The sequence below is a fragment of the Rhipicephalus microplus genome, chromosome 1, assembly GCF_043290135.1.
Source record: "Rhipicephalus microplus isolate Deutch F79 chromosome 1, USDA_Rmic, whole genome shotgun sequence".
Classification (NCBI taxonomy): Eukaryota; Metazoa; Arthropoda; class Arachnida; order Ixodida; family Ixodidae; genus Rhipicephalus; species Rhipicephalus microplus.
The window spans coordinates 18,220,442-18,244,652 of NC_134700.1; the positions used below are offsets into that span (position 1 = coordinate 18,220,442).

The following is a 24,211-nucleotide window of genomic DNA, read 5'->3' on the forward strand; positions in this document are numbered from 1 at the left end:
GTTATGCGAAGGCTTTCTATCATGAGCAAATAAGCGCGAGCCACGTGCCGGGCGCTGAAATGCGGCGGTGTTCCATGAGATTACGATGTTCCGCATAGGTGCCACGTTCACGTGTGGGATCAGTCGGAGAAAGGCTCATGGCACGCGGGTCAAGCCATGATGAAAAATCACGGAGGATTCGCTGCAACTGTCCGTTGGTGCTTCGAACGGCGAAGGTCAGGGAGGTTCGCGTCGCTGCAATAACGGAAACAGAAGAGCTCATCGGTCCTGAAAGCTGTCGGCGGAGAGGCTCGGTGTGTGGCCATCCATACCGAAAGACTCGCGTAAGGCTGTCCGGACGTGTCGCATCTTTTCACCGCAGTGCCTGGGGGGCCTACAGCACTTCCACTTCATGCCAGAATGGATGTGGTGCGCACCACAGTCAAGACGCCATGAACGAGTTAGTTGTAACTGATTGAGTGGAAGTTGAGAGAGAAGACTGAAATACCGGTAAAAATGTCAAGCGGCTCATTTGGAGGAAACGGTTCATGACTCTAGGAACTTGGAGAGGACGTCAACGACAGAACCAATGACCGTCGATGCAGCAAGGACACAAAGTCGTTGTAGCAAAGCAGTGAACTGTAAGAGCGTTTCGGTACTAAAACGTCATCTTGTATATATGTTGGCTGGGGTTAGAGTTGTCTTCATTGTTTATTGAAGTACTTTTTTTTTCACTCCGTAGCAAACTGGTGTGCATATATATTGCTATTGATTTAATTTACAGTTCTTTAACGCAAATTTGGGGTGTTTCTTTTGTCCGTGGCGTGTATAAAGTGTGTTTTTCTTGCGACTCTCTTCTCTGTCATTTCAGGTCATTGCAAGCGCTCTAGGCATAATCGTGACTTTAATTATCGAAGCTGTGCCCGGTTTTTTTTTTTTCAATCTTTTCGGCTCCATCACGTTGTCGCTGGGTTTGCAGGAATGAATTAAGAGAAGCTGGTGGCATAGCCAAAGGCTTGGAGATGAACACGGAAGAGACGCCTAAATTTTTTGAGAACGCTCAGAAAGAGCACGAACAGCAGCTAGCGATTGAAGAAAAAGATAGCGAGACCGCGTACCAGAGAGAACAAGAGAGAGTGCGTGATGAGCATGTATGGTTGCTCGTACAGCACGAGCATGAAAAAGAGATCCTGCAGCTTAAGTTGAGATTGGCAGAAATAAATGCAGTTCCACGCTACGACGCCAGTTGTGCGAGTACCCCGCTGTAATTGTCAGCGAACTCGCATACTCCCAGACATAAACAGATTTGCCCCTCTAAACTGATGACACCATTTAATGAGCGAAGGGATGACCTCAATGCTTCCCTGCATGGTTTCGAGGGAATCGCGATCAGGCAAGGCAGGGTGAGAAGGGAGTTAGCCAATGCTTTGAGTCCGTGTCTCGTTGGAGAGGCATTGGGCGCGTTCAGCCGCGCGCAAACGGAAGAGTCGCTTGATTACAATTTCGTAAAGAAAACTTTATTACCGAGGTTTAGACTGACAGCCGAGGGTGTTCGCGAAAGTTTACGGACGTTGAAGCGTGGAGATTTCTAAACTGAAAAGGAGTTTGTGTGCAAGTTGGCTAACCATTGTGATCGCTGGAATGAACTGTCAAATACACGGGAATCTTATGAAGGAGTCTGGGATAAAATGGTAGCTTAGCAGTTATGAACTGGTGTGCCTGCAAGCTAGATGCATTTCTGAAGGGGAAAAAGCTGCATTCGCTAGAGAACATGGCCAAGCAGGCAGATCAGTTTTTGGAGGATCAGGCAGTGAGAAATCTTGAAAAACGACGAGCGAGATTCTTCAGGAAGGCGAACGCATAACTGAGGCTGCCAGGAATAAGGCAGCAGGGATGTTTCCTGGGCAATCGATTAAGCCACAGATCCATGAATCGCCGGGCTAGGGGCAGTCGACAGAAACAGTTGTAATTTGCCAGCTGTGCGAAAATAGGAGACACTAGGGCAATCAATGCAGGTCTCGCTCAGGGGAAAGGAATGCATGTCCACTGAGTTCAGAAGAACAGCCGGAAAGTATGAGCGTAGTGTTGATTACGGTGACAGGGAGAGGCTGTCATATGCCAGTGGTGAAAGTAAAGGTAAACGGCAAAACAGCGGTGCTGAGAGATGCCAGGGCTGATACTGTAAGAGTAAGAAAAGCCCCGTTAACAAGAAAGATTTTACAGCAAAACTGCGAACTGTGATCTTTGTAGACGGACTCAAGAGGTGGTAGCCAGAGGCAAGGATAAAGCAAGATACTCGGGATTTTGTAGGCAAAATTAGGGTAAAATGTATGAAATATCCACTGTACGACGTCATTCTAGGAAATAGGCCAGGAGTGAGAAGACTCGACGACCCAGTGTGGAAGAATTTTGATGTCAAACAAGCAGAACAGGGCACGAGAGATGAGAAGCGAAGAGGAGCCCAGGTAACTTGTAGGATCGAGAGATTAGTGAAAGGTGTGAAAGGCAGACAGAAGGTAAGGTGCCACTTTTTAAGTGTTTAGTTTTACCCTCAGAGGAGCTCGCAAAAGAGCAGAGAAAAAATGAAACCCGGAGGTGCACAATGAACAGGACTGGGGGCAGGCCATGGAGAAGGATTAATCTTTTAAGGAGAGGAGTAATAGGAACTGACACAAAAAGCTACTGCAATGAGTAGCTTGACAATGCGCCAGCCCCTCCTGGGCATAACAGCAGCAGGCAGTGAGTAGGATAAATAATAATAACATTGAACTGATTGCAAGGCGCACGAGAAGTTTTGACATATATTAGCGGAAACTAGAGCACTTGTATAACAGGAAAAAAAAACCTAAGCGTGAAATGGTTTCGGCTAGGGGTACACACAGGGGCAATAATATTATGAAAAACATTGTGACTTATTAACATGCATATATCTCTGAGCTCTTTTATTGAAAACTTCTCATTATCGACGCCATTTGTTCTCTGCAACTCGTTTAACAGTAATAGTAGCTGGTAACGGACCATTTTCTTCCCATAGTTCCTGTGACATCATGCCACTTGCCGTTTCTCTGGGTTTCGGGTGCTGTATGCTATTTTTTTTAAGGTTGCCTACGTTTTGTGAAGGCAGGTTTTTGTACATTGCTTATAATAATGATAAACTTTACATTCATATAGAGATGGAACTCGAACAATACGCAATTGGCCAGACAGTTAAGCTGTATGTGACAAATGGGCCCCTTTTAAGTTAATCTAATATTTGTTTTGGCAAAGCAGAATTTTTTTGCTATTTTCATTAGTGCTTGTGCCGCACACAAGAGCACCATAGTTGAGAGTAGAAGAGAGAAGTGAGTTGTAGATAAGTAGATTTACTGTTCATGATGAAACAAGCACTACTAATTACACTCACTCAGAGAGGACACAGACGAGCGCTTACTAGCAACTGAAAATTTTATTTCGAAGTGAACACTAATACAATACCTCACACGCATGCACGTCATTCCCAACTTCCTCCTGTCATCATCAACAACGTGATATAACAAAGTAATCTACCAAAATAATCTACCGAAATAAAACTCCCATAATTGATGGCACACAACCGGAAACAAACACGTGTCAATAACAAAGAAAATAAAAAAATAAAACAGCGCGTGTTTCATCATAAACTTTTACCAACACGCCCAACTGGCTGTCATCCTAGATTTACTGTAACCGCTAACATTGCACTGCTTCGCAGCAAAAGTCCTATACAACGAAAAAAATTTTCAACGAGAAACTTAACCTGTGCATCCCATGGCATTGTTGTGGAAAATTATATGCCTAAAAAGAGTGGACGTACTCAACCAATGCACCTGTAAAGAACAGCGGATACGTAGGACAATCTTTATGACGAGGGTTAAAAATCAAGGCTTTCGTTTTTGCAACATTCATACCCAAGTGATTATCTAGGGACCATTGCTGAATCAACTCAAGAGTGGCGTCGGAATGATCCGCTAACTCATGAGCAGAGCCACAAGCGGAAAAAATGTTCGTACCACCAACGTACATGACATGCTTTACTATCTAATCAATGCTGACAATGTCATTCATGTACAAAAGAAATAAAAACGGGGCCAGCATGCTTCGTTGAGGTACACCTAAATTGACTTTCCTTGAAAAAGATGCGTGTTCATTATTTTCCCATATTGTGAGCGGTGTTGTGGGTGCAATAATAGTAAGGAGTAGGCATTACCCCCGACATCATACTGATGAAGCCTCTGCACAAAAATGTGATGGCTAAGGCTATCAAATACCTTTGTGAAATCTGAGAAAATACCTAATACGAGGTCTTTTACATGTGTTAGACATGTGTTAAGCATGGAGCATCACATGAACTGAACAATCATGTGTTATTCCGGATATTTAGGGTAAACGGAACATTAGTCAGTCAACTTGTGGTGCCAGCATGCTTCAGGCAGATAATTTTAAAACACCACTATGCGAACAGCAGTAGCCTAAGCAGAGAAGTTACTATAGATATGTTTTGGCTGGGAATTCACAGGAAGATCAACCAGCTTGTGAAATGATGTGCGAAGGTGTCCAGTGAATTGTCCTCATAACGTTTCGGAATAGTGTAGAGATGATGAACTCGTGTGTACTTGACTGTGAACTATAGGAACAGTGAAAGTGTATTGGTGAAGTGCTTGTGCAATGAATTAGTGAATTGTGTGAATCTGTGGTGGTGTGACAAGTAACAGCGTGCCGCGATGGAAGGTGATAGGCCTGCTTGTGCATGAGTAATAACAAATCATGTGCACAGCAAGAGATCAGAAGACTGCATTCATGAGGATGACAAGCACAATTATTATAAAAAAAAATTCTTCAAATGGGAAGCTAATGTAACGAGTAAAAGATTGCGAGGCACCTGCCGGGCGCTGGAATGCGGTCATGGTGCAGAGGACACCCATGGTGCGCATACACGGCACGTTTGCGTGTGGGATTGGCCGAATAAAGGTTCGGCGCACGTGACCCGCGTCAAGATGGAAAATCACGGAGCACCAGCTGGCACTGTGCGTTGCGGTTTCAAACTGCAAAGGTCAGCAAGGTCAGCGTCGCTACAGTAAAAGAAGCAGCAGAGCACTCCGGTTCCGAAGACTGTCGTCGAAGAGGCTCAGGGAGTGGCTGTCGATCTCGGAAGACTTGAGTGAGGCTGTCCGGACATACCGCATCCATTCACTGCAGCTCCTGGCGAGCCTACAGCTCTTCCACTTAGTGCCAGAACGAATGTGGTCTGCACCACAGTCAAGACACCATTGACGAGTTTGGTTTTGCCTAACTGAGCCGAAAGACCGGGAAAGCGGCATTGATGTCAAGCGGCTCGTTCGGCGTTATCGGTCCACGACTGTTGAAACTTAGGGAGGACGTCAACGACAGAATCGACATACCGTCTACGAAGCAACTGCACAGAATCGGCGTGGCAACGCGACTCTGTGCAGGGAGTCGCGTTGCCACGAGGAAGAGAGACGGGGGGGGGGGAAGGGGAAGGAAAGTGAAAGGGGGTGCCTGGGGGAGTCCACCTTATATTCTCCTATTTTTCTTTTGTTTGTTTTCTCTTCTTATTTCTTCTTTTTTCTTTTGTTTTTATTTCTTTTTTCTCTCTTCCCCTCTGATTCAAGATTTTATGAAGCTGAGCACCAACAAACTGAACCCTTAATCCTGATGAAGGCCGGACTCTAGGCCGAAACGTCGAAATAAACCACGTTGTGACCACTCACGGAGGATCTACTTGCTACTGGACTTGCACGATACGCAAGCAGACAATTTCAATTTAAGAAGACAGACTTGAAAAAAAAAACAATGTTTTTCTCATGTTTTAGCCGCGGTTCGAAACGTGGTCTGTTGCCGGCCGGAACGGCAAAAGAACACTTTGTTTTGCGAAATGTGTCTTTTCTTAGTCACACGCGCGTTTATATATATGAAATATAACAGACAGTATTGCCAAGGAATGTATAGGGGAAGTTATTAGAACCAATGGAATGTAAATAAGAAGAAAGAAAAGTGGGTGAAAAAATAACCAGCCGTGAGCAGGAATAGAACATACGACCTTCGAATAACGCGTTCGATGCTCTAACCACTGAGCTATCACAGCGGCCTTCCCTCCATCCACATTTTTGGCTTTATATGTGATTTTAGAAGTAGGAGTGTCAGTCAGCGCCGTCTAAAAGCCAAGTGACAAGTGTGAAACACTCTTTTATGCGCATGTTTGGCGTCACGTAGCACGTGAACCTATTACGAGCGGGCAGCTGATCAATAGTCCCTTGTATACAACCTAAACACACCAAGTCTGCCTGTACGAGACCCTCGTTCAATGAAATAAGGGAAAGAAGTGTATACCTAAGGGCTCAGTTTTCCGTGTTTTAACACAATATTAATGAGTTCTAACAGACAGTAATGCCAAGAAATGTACATGGGAAGTTATTAGAACCAATGGAATGTAAACGAGAAAAAAGAAAAGTGGGTGAAAAAATAACCAGCCGTGAGCAGGTATCGAACCTACGACCTTCGAATAACGCGTTCGATGCTCTAACCACTGAGCTATCACAGTGGCCTTTCCTCCACCCAATTTTTCGGGTTTATATGTGAATTTTAGAAATAGAAGTGTCGGTCAGCGCCATCTATGAGTCAAGCGGTGAGTGTGAAACACTCTTTTATGCACATGTGTGGCGTAACGTAGCACGTGAACTTATTACGAGCGGCGGGCAGCTGACCAATAGTCCCTCGTATACAACCTAACGACACCAAGTCTGCCAGTACGAGACCTTCGTTAATGAATAAGGGAAAGAAGTGTTTACCTAAGGGCTCGTTTTTCTATGTTTTGACACAATAATAAAGCGATCTAATAGACAGTAATGCCAAGGAATGTATAAGGGAAGTTATTAGAACAAATGGAATGTAAATAAGAAGAAAGAAAAATGGGTGAAAAATGACCAGCCGTGAGCAGGAATTGAACCTACGACCTTCAAATTTCGATGCTCTAAGCACTGAGCTATCACAGCGGCCTTCCCTCCACCATCTTTTTGGGGTTTATATGTGAATTTCAGAAGTATGAGTGTCGGTCAGCGCCATCTATAAGCCAAGCGGCGAGTGTGGAACACCCTTTTACGCGCATGTGTAGCGTCACGTAGCACGTGAACTTATTACGAGCGGGCAGCTGAACAATAGTTTCTCGTATACAGCCTAACGAATCCAAGTCTGCCAGTATGAGACCCTCGTTAATGAATAATGGAAAGAAGTGTATACCTAAGGGCTCGTTTATCTGTGTTTTGACACAATAATATTGTGATATAACAGACAGTATTGCCAAGAAATGTATAGGAAAAGTTATTAGAACAAATGGAATGTAAAGAAGAAGAAAGAAAAGTGAGTGAAAAATAACCAGCCGTGAGCAGATATCGAACCTACGACCTTCGAATTTCGATGCTCTAACCACTGAGCTATCACAGTGGCATTCCCTCCACCCACTGTTTTGGGTTTATATGTGTAATTTAGAAGTAGGGATGTCGGTCACGCCATCTATAAGCCAAGCGGCGAGAGTGGAACACCCTTTCATGCGCATGTGTGGCGCCACATAGAACGTGAACTTATTACGAGCGGGCAGCTGACCAACAGTCCGTTGTATACCACCTAACGACACCAAGTCTGCCAGTACGAGACCCTCGTTAATGAATAGGGGAAAGAAGTGTATAAATAAATTGATTTTTCATGTTCCCATCCATACTTTTTGAGAAGTGCTAATTGCTCTACAACAGTGACTACTTCACGTGATTGACTCGCAAATACCCCCACCAGTGTAACTGTACACTCCAGTGATTTCCTAAAGATTAGGAAAGTTATTGAAAAACGTGTGCGATGTGAAATACATGAGCTTACACTGGCGTCATACATACCTTCACAAAAAGTACCAAAACACCTTCAGCTTCCCTTCAAACCAGCTACATCGGAAATGTCTAGCCATATTTTAGTATATTGGAATGACACGCTGGGGAAATCGTCTTTGGACCTTACCCGCGTTGTAATCAAACACTACAGCTTATTGGCAAAGATCTTGAGCAGCAAAGAACGACAGCTACGAAGCGCTCATTCAAATAGTTCCGACAAACGTATTTCTCTTCAAGATTACGAACAAAGCAAGCGATTAGAAATCCAAGCAAGGAAATCTGCAAAGATAGTTCGCGATAACGTTCTATCTCCACCGCTACCAGCACTCCCGTCCACCAGCGCTTCAAATATATCCACTCAGGCTATTGATAATGAAAACCAGTTTACTAACCTTATCAACATCTCGAACATCAAACTTACAAACCCTAAAATCTCTCTTTTTTCTTGTGGTCTCAACATCTGTCCGGCAACTGGCAGGGACAATGAATTTCAGCTCGTAAAGGACTTTGGCGACTTCGCACCGAACATGAAACTACGCAAATTTTTTCATGAACGATCCTCATCCAACAGCGTGTCATCCAGTAAACATTCGACACCACAGGTACAACGTGACAAGTGCCTTGATATGTATATTTCAGCTGTCCAACACGATATTCTTGAACCATACAACCAGAAAAATTCTTTTAAACACAACTTGACCTCAAATGTAAGAAAAGCCATTAGGACTCATTGTTATTAAGCCCGCTGACAAAGGCGGTGCAGTAGTGGTAATAAATACCTCTGATTATATCACTGAAGCATTGAGACAGTTAGGCGACACTGCATATTATAGGCAGCTCGGTCACGACCCAACTGAGGACTTTAAAGGCATTATTGCCGAGGCCCTAAGGGAACATTTACAAAAAGGGTGCATCATTAAAAATACGATGGATTCACTAATACCGCTTAGTCTTGTTGCAGGAAGGTTTTATTTATTACCGAAGGTGCACAAACCAAATAGCCCTGGTCGTCCAATATTTTCGGCTATAGGTACGGTTACTGAACCTCTTTCCGGCTACATTGACGCTCTTATCATAGAAATTCCCGCCTCCTTTCCCTGGTATCTTCGACAGACTAACCAATTCTTGAGTGACATTACTGATCTTGACGTCCCCGACAAAGCACTACCAGTCACTCTAGACGTAGCTTCTCTATACACGAATATCCCGCATGACGACGGCATTCAGTCCGTTATACGTGCAAATGACGAATCTTCACTAGACAAACCTATTGACAGCTGAACTCTAGCCTTCCTTTCAAAACTAATTCTGCAACTAAATAACTTCGAATTTAATCAAACCCACTATGTACAGACGAGTGGCACCTCGATGGGCATGAAGATAGGACCGAATTACGCCAATATATTCATGGGCACATTGGAGGACAGGTTTCTTGCCACGTGCACCCTAAAACCGTTTTACTATAAGCGCTTTATTGAGGACATCTTTTTGATATGGCATCACAAGGAAACTGAACTTTTGTCTTTTCTTGCAAGCTTTGACAATTTTTATCCATCAATCTCCTTCTCGCTCGTCTCCTCGGCATCAAGCATAAGCTTTCTGCACGTCACGGTATGCATATCAGGTGATAAACTAACGATAAAGCTTTACAGAAAGTCGACTGATAGACCCCGCTACCTTCATTTTGAAAGTAGCCACGTTAGACACAACAAGACAAGCATACCGTACAGCAAGGCGCTCCGTGTTTAAAGGTTGTGCTCCGCACAATCTGACTTCAGGGATAATTGTGACAAGCGCAGCGATACGCTAAGAAGACAAAAGTACCCACCTCAGATAGTTGACGATGCCACTAAACGTGCTAATGAAATGTAGGGGAGCGTGCTCCTCCACTCCAACAAGCCTACTCAACAGCGACCATCTACAAACATCATATTAACGCATTCCGCATCAGCACCAAACGTTAGCCACATCCTACGAAGCCACACAACATTCTTATGCAGAGCGACCGTCTCAAAAACATATTTTCGGAATCGCCACATGCAATCTATCGCCGGTCGAGAAACTTGCACAATATGCTGACTTCATCTGTACTAACTCATCCTGCCTATTCAGGTTGCCACTCTTGTGGCAAACCACGTTGCAAAGTTTGCGTACACATCACCACCTCTATTTCGGCCCAGAGTTCGGCGTCAAATTTCACAATGAAAATTAAAGGTGATTACGATTGCGATACGAGTAACTGTGTGTACCTACTTGAGTGCTCAGTCTGTAAGCTTCAGTACTTAGGTTAGACAGCGACACCATTCAGACTGCGGTTTAATAACTACAAGGCGCATGTCACAACTTTTCCTAACCTACCCCTATCTAAGCACCTGAATGCGACAGGACATTCACTCGATAACCTTACAGCAACCATATTAGAATCTGGTTTTAAATCCCGCCACGAACGGGAAGCACGCGAATCATTTTTCATCTACAAATTTAAAGCACTGTCATTCGGCATTAACGAAAGCGCAGGAAAGCTCACGTTCCTGGGCGCACGTTCAGCAACGGGATCACTATGTCACGGACAAAGCTAAATTCCATATCACATGTCTGCCGCTTTCATCAGTTTTCAGCCTGTTACCTACAATTCTGTCATATTTCATTCTTATGAACGCCATGTATCTCACTTTTGCCTAAATGTTTTTTTAAATCACCATTGCCACATAATTCACCTATGTTATTTTATATTGCTGTTCTCGTTGCTTTCCACCTGTTTTTGTTAGTTTTTAAAGTGCATTGTTGCTGGCTGTTTACCTATGTTTCTTGTTATTTCATCGAGTTGTTTTAACGCAATGTTGTTAAATGCATTAGCTGTCCATAATCACCGATGTTATTATGTTGATTTTTTTCGTGACTATGAAAAACGCCCTTTTTTGCTGCGCAGACTTCGCCGTATATTATCGTTTCGTGATATAGTCCTGTCATTATCACATCGTGCTATTTCGCATGTTAATTTGTGTGCCACTGTCATATATGTGACATTAGATATTAAAGACACGTGTTGGGGGCCCCCAATGTATATAAGCAGCACGTTGACGTTTGCAATGTATTCCCTGACGAAGGCCGGACCCCTACCGAAACGTAGGAGTATTAAAAGTTTTTGTATGTTTGTCCGCTCAAGCCAATATATATATATATATATATATATATATATATATATATATATATATCCGTAGGGAAGAAGACGCACGTACGAAGTGATTTTATTGACGTTTCGGCCGTGGGTCCGGCCTTCATCCTTCTGATGAAGGCCGGACCCGCGGCCGAAACGGCAATAAAAACACTTCATACATGCGTCTTCTTCCCTACGGATAATCTTACCCGGACCCAGCATCAATTTTGTTTTTGGCATATATATATATATATATAAATATATATATATATATATATATATATATATATATATATATATAGAGAGAGAGAGAGAGAGAGAGAGAGAGAAAGAGAGAGAGAGAGTGACTACGTGCGCTGATATAAACATATTTTATTCGCAGGTAGACACCTATTTTATTGATGGATAATGCTGCTTGTGTCCCCTTAATCATTGGGCTATTACGAGTTAAAGCATTCAAACAGAGTGCTTAACTGAGGGATGAGGGCAGAAGTGCCTGGTGATACTCACTTAGTACGACAGCCCCGACCAGCAGGCTTATTGTGACGCTGACGAATGTTGAAAATTTCTGCGCAAAAAAGAAAGGAACAATGTGAGTTTGGTGAGATGATTGGCTAGAAATTGTTTCGTCATAGTTAAATGGTAAGCTTTTTAGCGCAGAAATCGCGTTCACTTAGAATCGTATGTAGTATCTGACGAATTTAAAGGGGCTTTGAAACACTTTTCAGGTAAGCATGTAAATAATTCACTGGAAGAGCTTATTGCCTCGCAAATTTAACAACGCGAAAATTTTATTAATCAGTCCAGTGCGAGTGGTGTTACAAAGATTTGCCGCATACTAAATTTCATTCCCTCTTTTCTCGCCCTGACAAAAGCGCTGGCAGCTAAGCTTGGTGGGATGGCAGGGTCAAAGAAAAACATCATTTGTGCTTCGTAACCTTGAGCGCTTTTTATTTTTATTCTTTAAATGCGCGGCTTTGTCAACTTGATCGTGCGCACACGCGTAGACAAGTCGCGGCCTCCTGCGGCGAGCTCTGTAGCGACCGAGCGCGCCATGTTAAAATCAGCCAATGGCTGACAGATGGGCTTTTTACAAGTGATTTTTGAGCGTCTTCCATGATTTGTCGAGAGAAGAGAAAGCAGTTTTTAGTGGACTTCAATAGTTTATTGCGACTTCAAGGCCGCACGCTGCGGAGCCTCTACTATCAATCGGCAGCGTTTTCCGGCCTTGCTCAAAAAGTGTTGCAGGGCGACTTTAAAAGAAAACATGGAAAAATGATGACTCACAAGTGCACTGGATAATTTTTTATTCGCTATGAAAATGAATGATACTGTACTATACGACACTTCAAAATTGTATTCAGGATATAGATCAATGATACAGTTCTATGCCACACATAAAACTTGCAATGTAGAGGCATGACCTTGATTTTTATAAATGAGCAGTGCATCGGCAATAAGCTCAGAGTAATCCCGGGTTTGAGGGCTCTATGAAGCCGTACAGCAAAAGCATCGAATGTTTACTCAATTGTTTAACTACTCAGCCTAAAAAAGTCGCGGCAGTTTCGACGGGTATCAGGCCGTGTTTCGCGCTTCAGTCAAGTGGCGGTTAGTATAAAATTAGCTGTCGTAATTGATGAATTGTGTTCAACGTAACTAGGCGAAGCAACACCTTGCTGATAAAGGAACGAGTGAGTTTACAACTGTGATGATAGCACATATGCGCGTCATGTGTCCACGATATGTGGCGCTGTTGCCCAAAATTGTGAAGTGGTGCTTGTACGTTACATCATTAGTCACATGAGTGTCTGCTATATATGTACCCCGTATTCACAAACACTCCTCGACTCGAATTTCACCCTTCACTTGACAAAGTTGCGCACTGCGCCGCTGGTCGGCTGAAAATGACGCTGCGCTACTCAAGAATAGCAGCAAATTGCCACTGATATGCAGCGACTTTCCCTACCTTGAGATGGTGCTCCCATCGGCTTTCTCGAGTTAAGGTGGAGCGTTGAATGAAGGGGTGTTCTAGAATGCGGGGGGGGGGGGGGGGGGTATGCGGGTTGTTTGGAATAAAGGTTGACATTATCTCATGGGTGTTGGAAGTGGCTAAATTCCTTATCCTTGTTCCTTCGGCCGGCCGAGCTGCACATGGCTTTTCAGTAGGCCGCAACACGACATAGTGTCAGAAGTGGCCTTTTATTGGTATTTCAGGGGCGTTCCGCCAGTCTTCGTCTACCAACGCCATGTCAGAAGACAAAGTAGTCAAGACAGTTCACGCCAAGCTCACTGTTATAGCTTCGCGAACGTTTTATTTCTACCAGACGCCTGAATGGCCTTCCTAGTTTCAACTGTTCCACAACTACCACTTTGCCTTTGGCTTTAAAGAGCGAATAATGAAAGTCCTGACTTTACACAGTGGGCAGGCCAGTGAGACAGATCTTTTCAACCTTCGCACTATCTGAACAGAAGCGGTGTGAAGTCGCCAGAAAAAAAAACATTCAGCGATCACTCCGTGGTCACACAACGTCGTTTACGAGAGTACATGTTTTCACAGATGCATACAACAACCTGGAGAGTCAGTCGACGAAATCATTACCTCATTGCACACACTGGTAGACTGGTTCAACTACAAGGAAAAAGAGCGCATGATCCGTCACCGGTTTGTGGTCGGCCTCAGTAATGCGAAGCTCTTGAAGTATCTGCAAATGGATGCCTATTTGACACTCGCGAGAGCTTTGGCAAAAGCTCACTTGAAGGACCACCCGATGACAGCAGCAACAGCTGCGAGAAAGCATCGACGAACCTTCGGCAGCGCCAGCCACCTGGACGCGGCCAACAAACGACCACCCTGGAAGAATTATTCAGGACAACGTTAAAATACGAGTGCACCTGTCACACAAGATCAACGTACCAGACCACAGCGGTACCGACCTTTCACCCCCAGTTCCTGCGCCAACTGTGGTAAAGGAGAGCACCCGAGGACCTCCTGCTTAGCACGAGCTTCAAATCACTACTAGTGCGGTTGCTCCAGAATTTCGCAGTGGAGAGTTTAAAAACGGTGCAAGCAAGTGAAAGAAGGTACACCTTTCTTCCTTCAATATGGACTAGGGGGCGTATGTCGTAGCTGCGGTAAATGGGCAGTACTCTAATTCACGGTATCCTCAAGCTGACATTTGCGGCTCTCCGGTGTTCCCTCAAGTATATTTGGGCGAAGAAGTGTTCGTTGTACCCTCAACGTGTTCGGGATTACCTACCAACTTGGAGAATTGTGACATAACCTTAACAGGCTGTGCGAATGAGCCGCTGCATGTGCTCGGAAAGTTTCTTGCTACTATGCTGTTGAATCAACGAATTGTCTGTCGAACAATGTACGTGGTCTCGCCTTTGCTCTCGATACCTTTAGGTCCCCAAGTGCTTGAAGCCCTTGAGTTGATCAAGTTCACTGGCTCGGTCAGTAGCGCGACAGCCATCGAAACTTCCTACAATCACTGTTCTGTAGTCTGGAAGCTATAGAAGGGGAATACAGTATCGGACAGAAGCGGAACTTTGCACCCTTGGCGATTTGCATTTCACGTTTTGCATTTTAGTCCGGGGTACGTCTAACAAAACGGTGAACGTAGTATTCTTCTCTAACAACGTGCACTGCATCTGCTAACTACTTGGGTCCCCACAAATACCTCCCTTTTTTGTGTGTACAACGCTATACCATTCCCAGAGCGCTATAAGGTGTAACTATCCATGTTATTTACAAATATGAGAAATAACTTCTCGAGTTTTTTTTATACGTACTTAAGCAGAGGTCTTATACACAACCTACGTACCGCTGCGTTAGTGGGGCCGATGTGTCGGACTAAATATGGCATACAGTCAATTGATAACCAAAGAGTTTTACTGTTCAACAAGATTCCTGAAGTAATAAAATACTCTAGGGAGACAAAAACTATTACAAAATTTAGGAAGCGAATGGCGAATGTAATAATCCAAACCCTCTTATAGCGTGCGTGGGCTGAAGATTCGTAATGTATGAAATATATTTGTTGTATTCATTATCTTTATATTTGCTTTTATTATTACACGCAAATTGTTTTTATTTCAATATATGTAATTAGTGCTGATAACGCCTTTGTATTTATCGCTAAGAAACAGCTTTGTCTAAAATTTAACCGATATTTCCCGCTTGTTGTTGTATTCCTCGTTTATTTATACATTATGCGTATAATATTGCATATATCTATGTACTGTTTTGCTGCGCCTGCCCGAGGTGCCTCCCGAAGAATGGGCCAAGTCAGGAGCCACTTTTTTCTTTTACCCTCTTTGCGGGCGTTTTGTGAAAATGCCCAAACAAATAAATAAATAAAATAAGAATGAAGTATAGGGTGGAGTGTTTTTTTTACTGGAAAACACATATATCTGTAATTCTAAAGACTCTAGTGTTTCTTACGCTGCGCTAAAAATGCGATGCTATGAACGAAAAAGTCCTCTGTCGAAAATGTGGTCCAGCCAGCTGGCAGTGGCCTTAGCTTCTGCACAAGCTCATGTTGCCCGTCAGCAGTGCCAAATGGCGTCCATATGTCGCGCTGTGCCTCATCTATTTCATCTATGTCAGCTAGATGCAGCTGACTCAACGTAGAGAGGCACTGTCTGAGGCAAGAATCGGTTTTCGACATTTGCAGTGAGGCAAGCAGATACACGGCCGATTTTTTTTCAAAATTGGGCAAAAAAGTCATTGCACTAGCCAGTGCTCTTGATTCCAAAGATAATGAAAAACTCAAGAAGGAACGACTGGCACACCGTCGGCTTCTTGGGTAATACGTACGGCACTATACTTACAAAGTACATGTACTCGTTTATGTTAGCACACCAATCTATGCGAAGACTTCCATGTGGGAGCATTTCTTGCTTACGCAGCAGCAGTGCAATGGCCTGTATAGGTACATAAGCAGGTGTGCTTGCATAGGGGCAACAAGAGCCTGAATGGGTGCATTATTATTAATAGTATTATTACGCCTGCTTAGGTCCTGATTGTTACGTGCAGATTATAGTAATTAAAAAATAAGGAGGAGGACGGATTTAGACGGTCTACATAATATAGGGTTTAAGTGATTGTAAGCAGGAGGCATTTCGAGGGTCTATTAGCAATTACTACCATCGCAAATGTTCATAGACGGTCCGCAATGTTAACAGCTAGATCGTTACTTACGTGGCCTATTCAACATTACCAGACAATTTTGTAAGAGTAAGTATTTATACACAATTATGCACAAGCAAGATAAAAAAAAATTAGGCAGTTGTCGAAACCCAGCCCTTCCTCTCAGCTGTGCTTCTGCTTATCATGCACGACATCCACTCGCAGCACACGAAGTGCCGGCTTTAAGGCACCTGAAGAAAGTCGTGGGAGTTTCAAGAATGCGAAAGATCCTTATCTTCTAAAAGGTTCTCGGGGTACAACATCCATCTTGTACCCTTGCAAAGGTGATTTCGCTAAGCAAAACACCTTTTCATTCAACTGTTCTAAATTTCAAGCTAATGTATGAAATTTAAAGTTGACGAATAATTGTTTTGAGAAAAGCATCCTTAAGGTTCCGCCGCTGGCAATCACCTTTTCGTGCACTTTTATTTCTCTCTATTTGAATCAAAATGGTAATCAAGGTGAACAGTAGAAGTGCCTCAGACAGGCTGGCTGACGTTTCAAAGAGACCCTTAAGTGGTTTTGGCTACTTTTCCCTAAGACAATGGGCTGGTAGACCAAGTCACAAAGGTAATTCAGAGACCAGTTAGAGCTCCCTGCGTAAGCTGTGTAATTTATTACAACGCTTTCAAGCTGAAAATCACTCGAGATCACTGGAGATCACTGCGACTTGGTCAAATGCGTTTTCAACCGCCCACACACCAAGCGACACGTCTGCTATAATGACGTCATCATTTTCAGCCGAACTAATTGGCTGTAAAACACGAGGTACAGGTATTTCGTGTCTAATAAACGGGGAACAAATATTGGTCGTAATTTTTAAAACACCTTATACATTATTTTGCCTAAAACATTTTCCCACAAAAAAAGAGAACACATTCATAGTTTACAGCCACGCTTTGGGACTTCCGGCACACGGAGAGCGTTGTCTGCTTGGATTTTACGCGCTCCATGTTGACGTGAGCCGACCAGTAGGTATCACGAGGTTGTTGTGACACCATCAATCACCCTTGCTGTTAACTTGCCGATAGTTATAGCGCGAGAACAAAACAACGACACAGAGACAAGGACACGAAAGACAGGAGCGCTAAGTTCCAACTGAGTCATGTCATACCAACTGGCCCAAGCTGCAACACTTCTATGTTAACCTGCGTTGTGACATGATGATAAGGGGCGCGAAAAAAACGACACACAACAGAGAAGAAGTACACGGGACGACGCGCTACTAGCACCTTCATTCAGGAGATAGCCTATCTGCAACGTTACTTATAGGCATGCTGAGCACGTAGTTTTAGTTTTTGGTCGATTCGTTGGGTTAAATTTGATGTCACTGCGGTATAAATTGTGTTTCCTGAATAAAATATTCCAGTTGCTAGTAGCGCGTCGTCCCGTGTACTTCTTCTCTGTTGTGTGTCGTTTTTTTCGCGCCCCTTATCATCATGAACCAGCACCAACTCGCCCAACTTTTTACTTTCCTGCGTTGTGAACTGCAAGCCCAGAGGTTAGCGACAACCGATAAGCGAAGATGCGACACCGTATTCCTGGGAAAAGCAGCAGGCGCACCGAGTGGCTGCAGTGCATCGGATTGCTGGTATCAGATCGGCGGCAAGATTCACGCGTATGCGGTCGCCACTTTAGGCAGGAAGACCACGAACGCGATTCCGTGCTTATGCGGCGACTCAACATTGATATAAAGAGGCATCTCCTTAAAGCCGGCGCACTGCCGTCTTTGTTCCTTCCTGGTGAAAAGATAAGTTCATGGTTGATTCAGATCGTGTGACACACACCGAAAGCGCAGTTCGCACGTGTGCGTTCAGAAAATTCTTTGTAGTCTCTTTATTTATAACTATAACGGCTGTGTCTTTTCAATGCAATGCAGTCAACTTTACAATGATTATACACACGCTGAAAGATTTTCGCCGGTTCGCGAATTTCAGAACCGATTATAAAATTACAGGCTGCCTTTTGCACAAGTGTATACGTCATAAAGCCAGCTGAAGAATGCAGCTTCAAGTGTACCTACACGATGAGCTCAAAGAAAGCCCCGCATTAGTGCAATACGTGTTCGACGGCGTTGATAGCGTACGGCCCGATTTCTCATGTTGTATTCATGCCGAATAGGAATAGCACGGCGTGCTAGAAAATCGTCTTGCAGTGCCTGAGTCCAAAGTGCGTCGAAGCTTATGCTTAAACTGTAGCTCATATTCTTTTGTGCTTTATTTGTTTATTTATTTGCCGGCGTGAATGCACTTTTATGTGCGTGTAAAGGCAGCCATGCAAGAGAAAGCGTGTCAATTGATGGTTGGTTTAAATCATCGACTTCGCTTCGGTATATTTATTCACAAAGCTTGTGGCTGCTTACGGGGCCGATTATGAGCATGCTGCTTTACGCTGGGGCATATCATGCGGGAAAACGAAGAAGCCGAGAAATATTTGCACCACAGTGTCTCTTAATGAATAAATTACTTTTATAAATGAAATACTTCATTTGTTTGCGTCGTAATAAATGATCCCTAAACCACAGCAGTGCAATGAAACGTTGGATTTACATCCAACAAGAACTAAGCGGCTCATCAAAAAAAAAAACTGCCAATTAGTAGAACAGCACGCAGAGTTAATGTGCTTATTCCATCCGAGATGTGAAAAAAAATGAAATTGCTGAAGTATCTTTTATACCAATACACTAAACTCTCCAGCTTCCTTTAGTATTATACAAGATTTCTTGGCAGCGTGTTTTAGTACACACAAAAACACACCATTCATGCCATGTATATAGAATTATTGCACCTAAAATGTGTGAATAAAAATGCAAATACATACAACAGTTAAAGCCATTGTCATCCATTGCGTTTGTGGTAAAAGAAATTGCTATTTTTATAATGTCACACGCTGCCTCAGAAAAGTGTCGGAGAGTGTGGCACAGTTCTGGAACCTTCTGATAGGGTAGTCATGTTCACTCAGTTTGTGTACATCGGAACTGCACGTAAGTTGGAGTGGAATGTATATGTTGGATAGCGTTGCTGCGTAATATGGAAAATAACCCAGTAGTATCTTTCTTACGCAGCCACGCACTGTGCAACTAGCTGGTGTCGGATAACGCAGCTCAATTTCCACAGCTCTCAGATGATTTCCCAGATGAGAAAATATTTTGTGTTCTTGGAAACATAACTTGGCACCAGGGAAGTTATCGTTAAACCAGAAACATTTTATTATTCTTAAGTGTGTCGTTCTTCAAAACAAACACAAGCTATTTTATATAAAATGATATTAACACCGCATGGTCACAAAGACAGTGTGATGTATAAAATATAGTTTAGCAAAAGTGCAGGTGTAACATAATATGTTTAATCTCACCACATCATATTCAGACAACCACACGAAGAACTGTACGTAAGGCAACCACGAATACTGTGGCAACTCAGAAGACAGTGGAATGTTAGTACGTTTGTGAGTTGACCTAAAGGTTGAAAAATGCACGTATGAGACATAAAACGTACAGTAGCTGTTCAGTTACAAGATTCCCACCTAAGTTCCTAACGAAAGAAAGCTAGCAGAAAATAATGCATAATGATGAACAACTGGACATAACACCAATTGAAGAAGTTTTGTTTATTTGAGTGGATCATAACCATCTCAGCTACACAGGTGGACATGACCCTCAAGGTGCTCGTTTCGGCCAATACACAGACAGCAGCTGCCTTCACCACAGAAGCTGCAGTGCCGACATAGTGTGGTGCTCACACGAAGCAGCAGTAGCAGCTTAAGCTGATGTTGCTTCAGTGCCACACCTACCAGCAGGTTTCAGGTCTCTCCAAGGCTCAACATTTGTCCGAATGGATGAATCTTTCCTGCTAAAGAAAGGCCAGCTGCTGAAACATCTGCCCAAATGAACGGATCTTTCCCTGCTGAGGAAGAAAAGCAAACTGCTGAAGTTGACGTCACATACGTGCCCTCATTCAGCGAGAGTTTCGGTAGGTATTACAATCATTAGTCTTTGGTGGAGTAACAACAAAGTTTAACTCGTTAAGGCATGTCGGATTCTTAGCAATTCAGTGATCTTTAACATGGGATGAGCATGTAGTCACAAACTAGTTCGCATACTGAAACCACCATCTGAGACAGTTGTTCTCCAGGGTTGCGTCTGTCCTTTCATGACGATAGTTAAAGTGCGAGAATAAAACGACGACACAGAGACAAGAAGAACACGAAGGACACGAGCGCTCGTGTCCTTCGTGTCTCTGTGTCGTCGTTTTGTTCTCTCGCTATAACTATCGCCATGCCATACCAACTAGCCCAAGCTGCCACACTTCTATGCCCTTTCATGTTTGCAAAAAAGGAAGTTGAGCTCTTAGTTCCCTGAAGCGTTCTACTTTAAAGCAGTTGTTCATGACAATTCACGTATCTTTGCTAGAACACAAATGGTCCATTCTACAGTGCATGCTCATTTTTCCTACCTGTGTGTTTCAAAACTATACGAACGTGAAGAGACAGTTGTATTTCTGCGAAAAGCCGTCTGAAACACGTCCAAACTTGAAAGTGTTTGACTTCCAAGTTTGGAAGTCAACCTAACCAAGCCGTATGACTTCCAAAAAATACTACTTAGCTCACTAAGTGGCTGTTTTGTGATAGCTTACTTGTGCCGCATTTGCGGCTATTATTAAAATGGAGTGCGCCAATTGCGTTTTCTCATCCAGTTCCGATGACATGCATCTAAAGAGTCCCTGCGATTGTTAACTGGAGCTCTGTTAGCTTTTCTGCTACCGCACAATGTATTAATAAGCACCATAAACTCTGGTATTTACCTTGCACCATGAGTGCTAAGAGCTACAAGCTTTCTAGCGGTCCTTTTACTCCCGATCCCATCGAGCATGGAACTGTCGCTAGTTTACAGTTGAGCTGTAGCTAATTGTCAACGTTATATTTGAACCTTTCACTGCACCGACACCACCTATATCAGTCACCTAAATTTTCTCTAGTGCACTGATAATCATCAAACACTAAGATTTGGAGAGATCAGGTTATTCGAGACCATAAGGAATAAAAAATAGTAGTAGTATCCTGGAAGCTGAAGAAATGGCTGCAGAGGAGTGGATGCTGGCATTATTTGATATCCCAGTGCTCGCTATGCTAATTAATCTCGGCAACTTCTCTCGAAGATTGCCTGGCATTAGCATTGATCACTAGATTTGTTGCAAGGTGAAATGCAAGAAGGGCAGTCCATGTGGTTGAAGGACACTGAAAAGTATTCCATTTATTCGTGTCATTTGAAAAAAAAAAGGAGGCTATCTTGTAAAGATGAAATAGGGGTCAAATGAAGGCTTGCGTTAGTCGGTTTGGCTTTTTGTACATACTTTTTGTCGCATTGTGCAATGCTCCCTCCTTAATTTTTCCTTCACCCACATGCTAGGCAACAGGACACTTGCAACAGGCGACCTAATATTTGAGGCAAAAACCTCTTCACAGTTACTTTACAAATACTTTAATAACATCCTCTATACCTTTCTTCGCATATTTGCCAGACAGTTATCATTATTATTGTCTAGCAAACAAAATATTAGTGTCTGAGGTATAGCGCACCCAGGACGGGACAGAGAAGAAGACACATAATACATACACAGCACTATGAGTCTTCTTCTATGCCCCGTCATGAATGCGCTATACCTCAGACGTTGGAAATCGAACAAGCCCGCCGTGCAACCTTAAAAGAAAACAAGCCCTTAAATTTACTCTTATTTTTTTATTCATAGCGAGGGTCTCGTTCTGGCAGACTTACTGCCATTAGGTAGTATGTCAGGAAATATTACTCAGCTGTCAGCCATAAGAACATCACGTGCTACATGATGCCTACAGGCATAAGTTGGGTGTCCCACACTCGCTGCAATGGCAACAGGCAGCGCTGTCTGACACTCTTACATTTAAATGCACACATACATCCAATGAAGCTGACGGTGGATAGCCGACATGATAGCGCAGTTGCTACAGCGTCGGACGCGTTATTCGAAGGTCACAGGTTTGGTCCCTGCACATGGCAAGTAATATTTTTGTCCACTTTTCTTCACAGTCACATTACAATTACTTTAACGACAAATCCTTTACTTTCCTTGGAATAATTGTGTCTGTCAGTTAAAAGTAACCTAACCAAGCCGTATTATTTAGAACTAACGAACAATAGTGCCAAAGAAAGTATAGAGGACAGTATTATATGTAAATATATGTAAATTTAAAAAATAAAGGAGGATGAAAAGATTGCTTTTTGTGAGCTGGCACTGACTTGGCAACTTTAAATAACACATCCGATGCTCTACTAACTGAGCTATCAAGGCGGCCATTCCCTCATCCACTTCATCGGGGATATATGTGCACCTAAACGCGGGTGCGTCAATTAGCGCCACTAAGTGCTACGCGGCACGAAGAGGCAAAAAAAAGTGTTTCACAGTCGCCATCATGGCTGCCAGTAGCACGGACCAACGCTGGCACATGTAATGCACATATATACTGCATAAAAAAGACGAAGCAATGGCTGCCGTGTTAGCTTATTTGGTAGAGCATTGGGCGTGTTATGGGATGGTCCCAGGTTCAGTCCCAGCTCCTGGCAAGCATTTTTTTCGTCCACCTTAATTTCTTCTCATTTACGTTGAATTTTGCTCTAATTAGTGTCCCCTATACTTTTTATGGCATTATGGTAGCTCAGTTCTCAATAATATTATGTCTAGCAAAGAAAAATGAAGTCTTAAAAATTTAACTTTTTCTTTCATTCAAGCCATGTAATTTGTCCACAAGTACTAAGTAACAGGTGCACAAGTACTAAGATGTTTTGTGGGGTCATTCATCTGCTGTACGCATCAAGACAACAGCACTGGAGCTCTAACGATGGAACAACTCTTACCAGGGAACGAAAGTTCATTGTGTTTTTCGAGAGCTCTTTTCATGAGCTGCTCACTAACTGCTCCATATGTGGCCAAGCAGTTGGCAACTTGAACTTTAGTGTCATAGTAACTATGGTCGTTGTAGAGGTTGTGTGTGAGCGACTGCACAATTTTTGGTGGAGAAGCCAGCCACCTCTTCGAAGTAGTGGAGAGGAGCCGGCAACTTTTTTCTGGCCGCTAGCATGCTCTACTCAGGCTGCGTTGTGGCTGCAACCACTTGATGCCTCAAGTTCATTTGTGCTCAGATAATCACGGATTGCGCCTTCTACAACTACCAGAGGGCCTACTTGCTCCCTCCAGTAAAATAGGTGCACTTATTGATCAACATCTAAATATAATTATAGCAAGATTTGTAGACATATTAGGCAGCACGAAAACAAATGCTTCACTGCTCTAGCATTAGAAGTGAATCTTATTTTTTGAACATAAATTTGCCATATATCTACACATGGCAAAGCAAAAGTATTTCCTTCCTTATGTATATCTTTGTCAACGTTGTCTCAATTCCAAACATGAAATCCTTTAGTATAAAACTTGTACAAAACTAGCCCATCTGTTCTCATGGTTACAATCTAAAAGAGAAGCCTAATATTTTTGTAGACTACTGCTGAAATTTTAAAAATCCGGAAAAATAATAGTTTTACAAACAGTTTTAGCATACTGCCCTATTTATCCGGCTGTGTATTACTAATACTCATGACTGAATTGAGTTTGAGTTGATGAAATTGCACAGTGGTATAAGTGTAGCAGTAGTGGAATACTCGTGGGCATGTCGGTATGAAACAGCGTTGCTATTACACCAGGCCCGCAAACTCGGCGCTAATTTTGATTTCAAAGAACATGCACACTCGTACCGCTTGCGGGGAATCCTAAGATTCGGTTGAACGAAGTGAGAAACATGTGAACGTTCCCGTTTATTGACTTTCACAAGTTTTCACAAGTAAAAAAATTGATGCCCCGTAAAGAACTTCTCTTTTGTTTATATGGTTTTCCTTATTCCTTTGTTTATGAATTTTAAATCAGGTGAAGCACAGAAAGTGATTGATTC

The 24,211-nt window shown here is 43.1% G+C and overlaps 1 protein-coding gene across 5 annotated transcripts in view; it reads right to left on the reverse strand.

Moving 5' to 3' along the window:
- LOC119178158 (dual oxidase maturation factor 2) overlaps positions 1 to 24,211 on the reverse strand; it is an 832,350-nt gene that overhangs the window by 538,536 nt on the left and 269,603 nt on the right. For all 5 annotated transcript variants that reach the window (XM_075888119.1, XM_075887924.1, XM_075887832.1 and 2 more), the window contains exon 2: positions 11,557 to 11,614. In XM_075888119.1, coding sequence (XP_075744234.1) covers positions 11,557 to 11,614 — 58 coding nt within the window. The remainder of the gene's footprint in view (positions 1 to 11,556; positions 11,615 to 24,211) is intronic.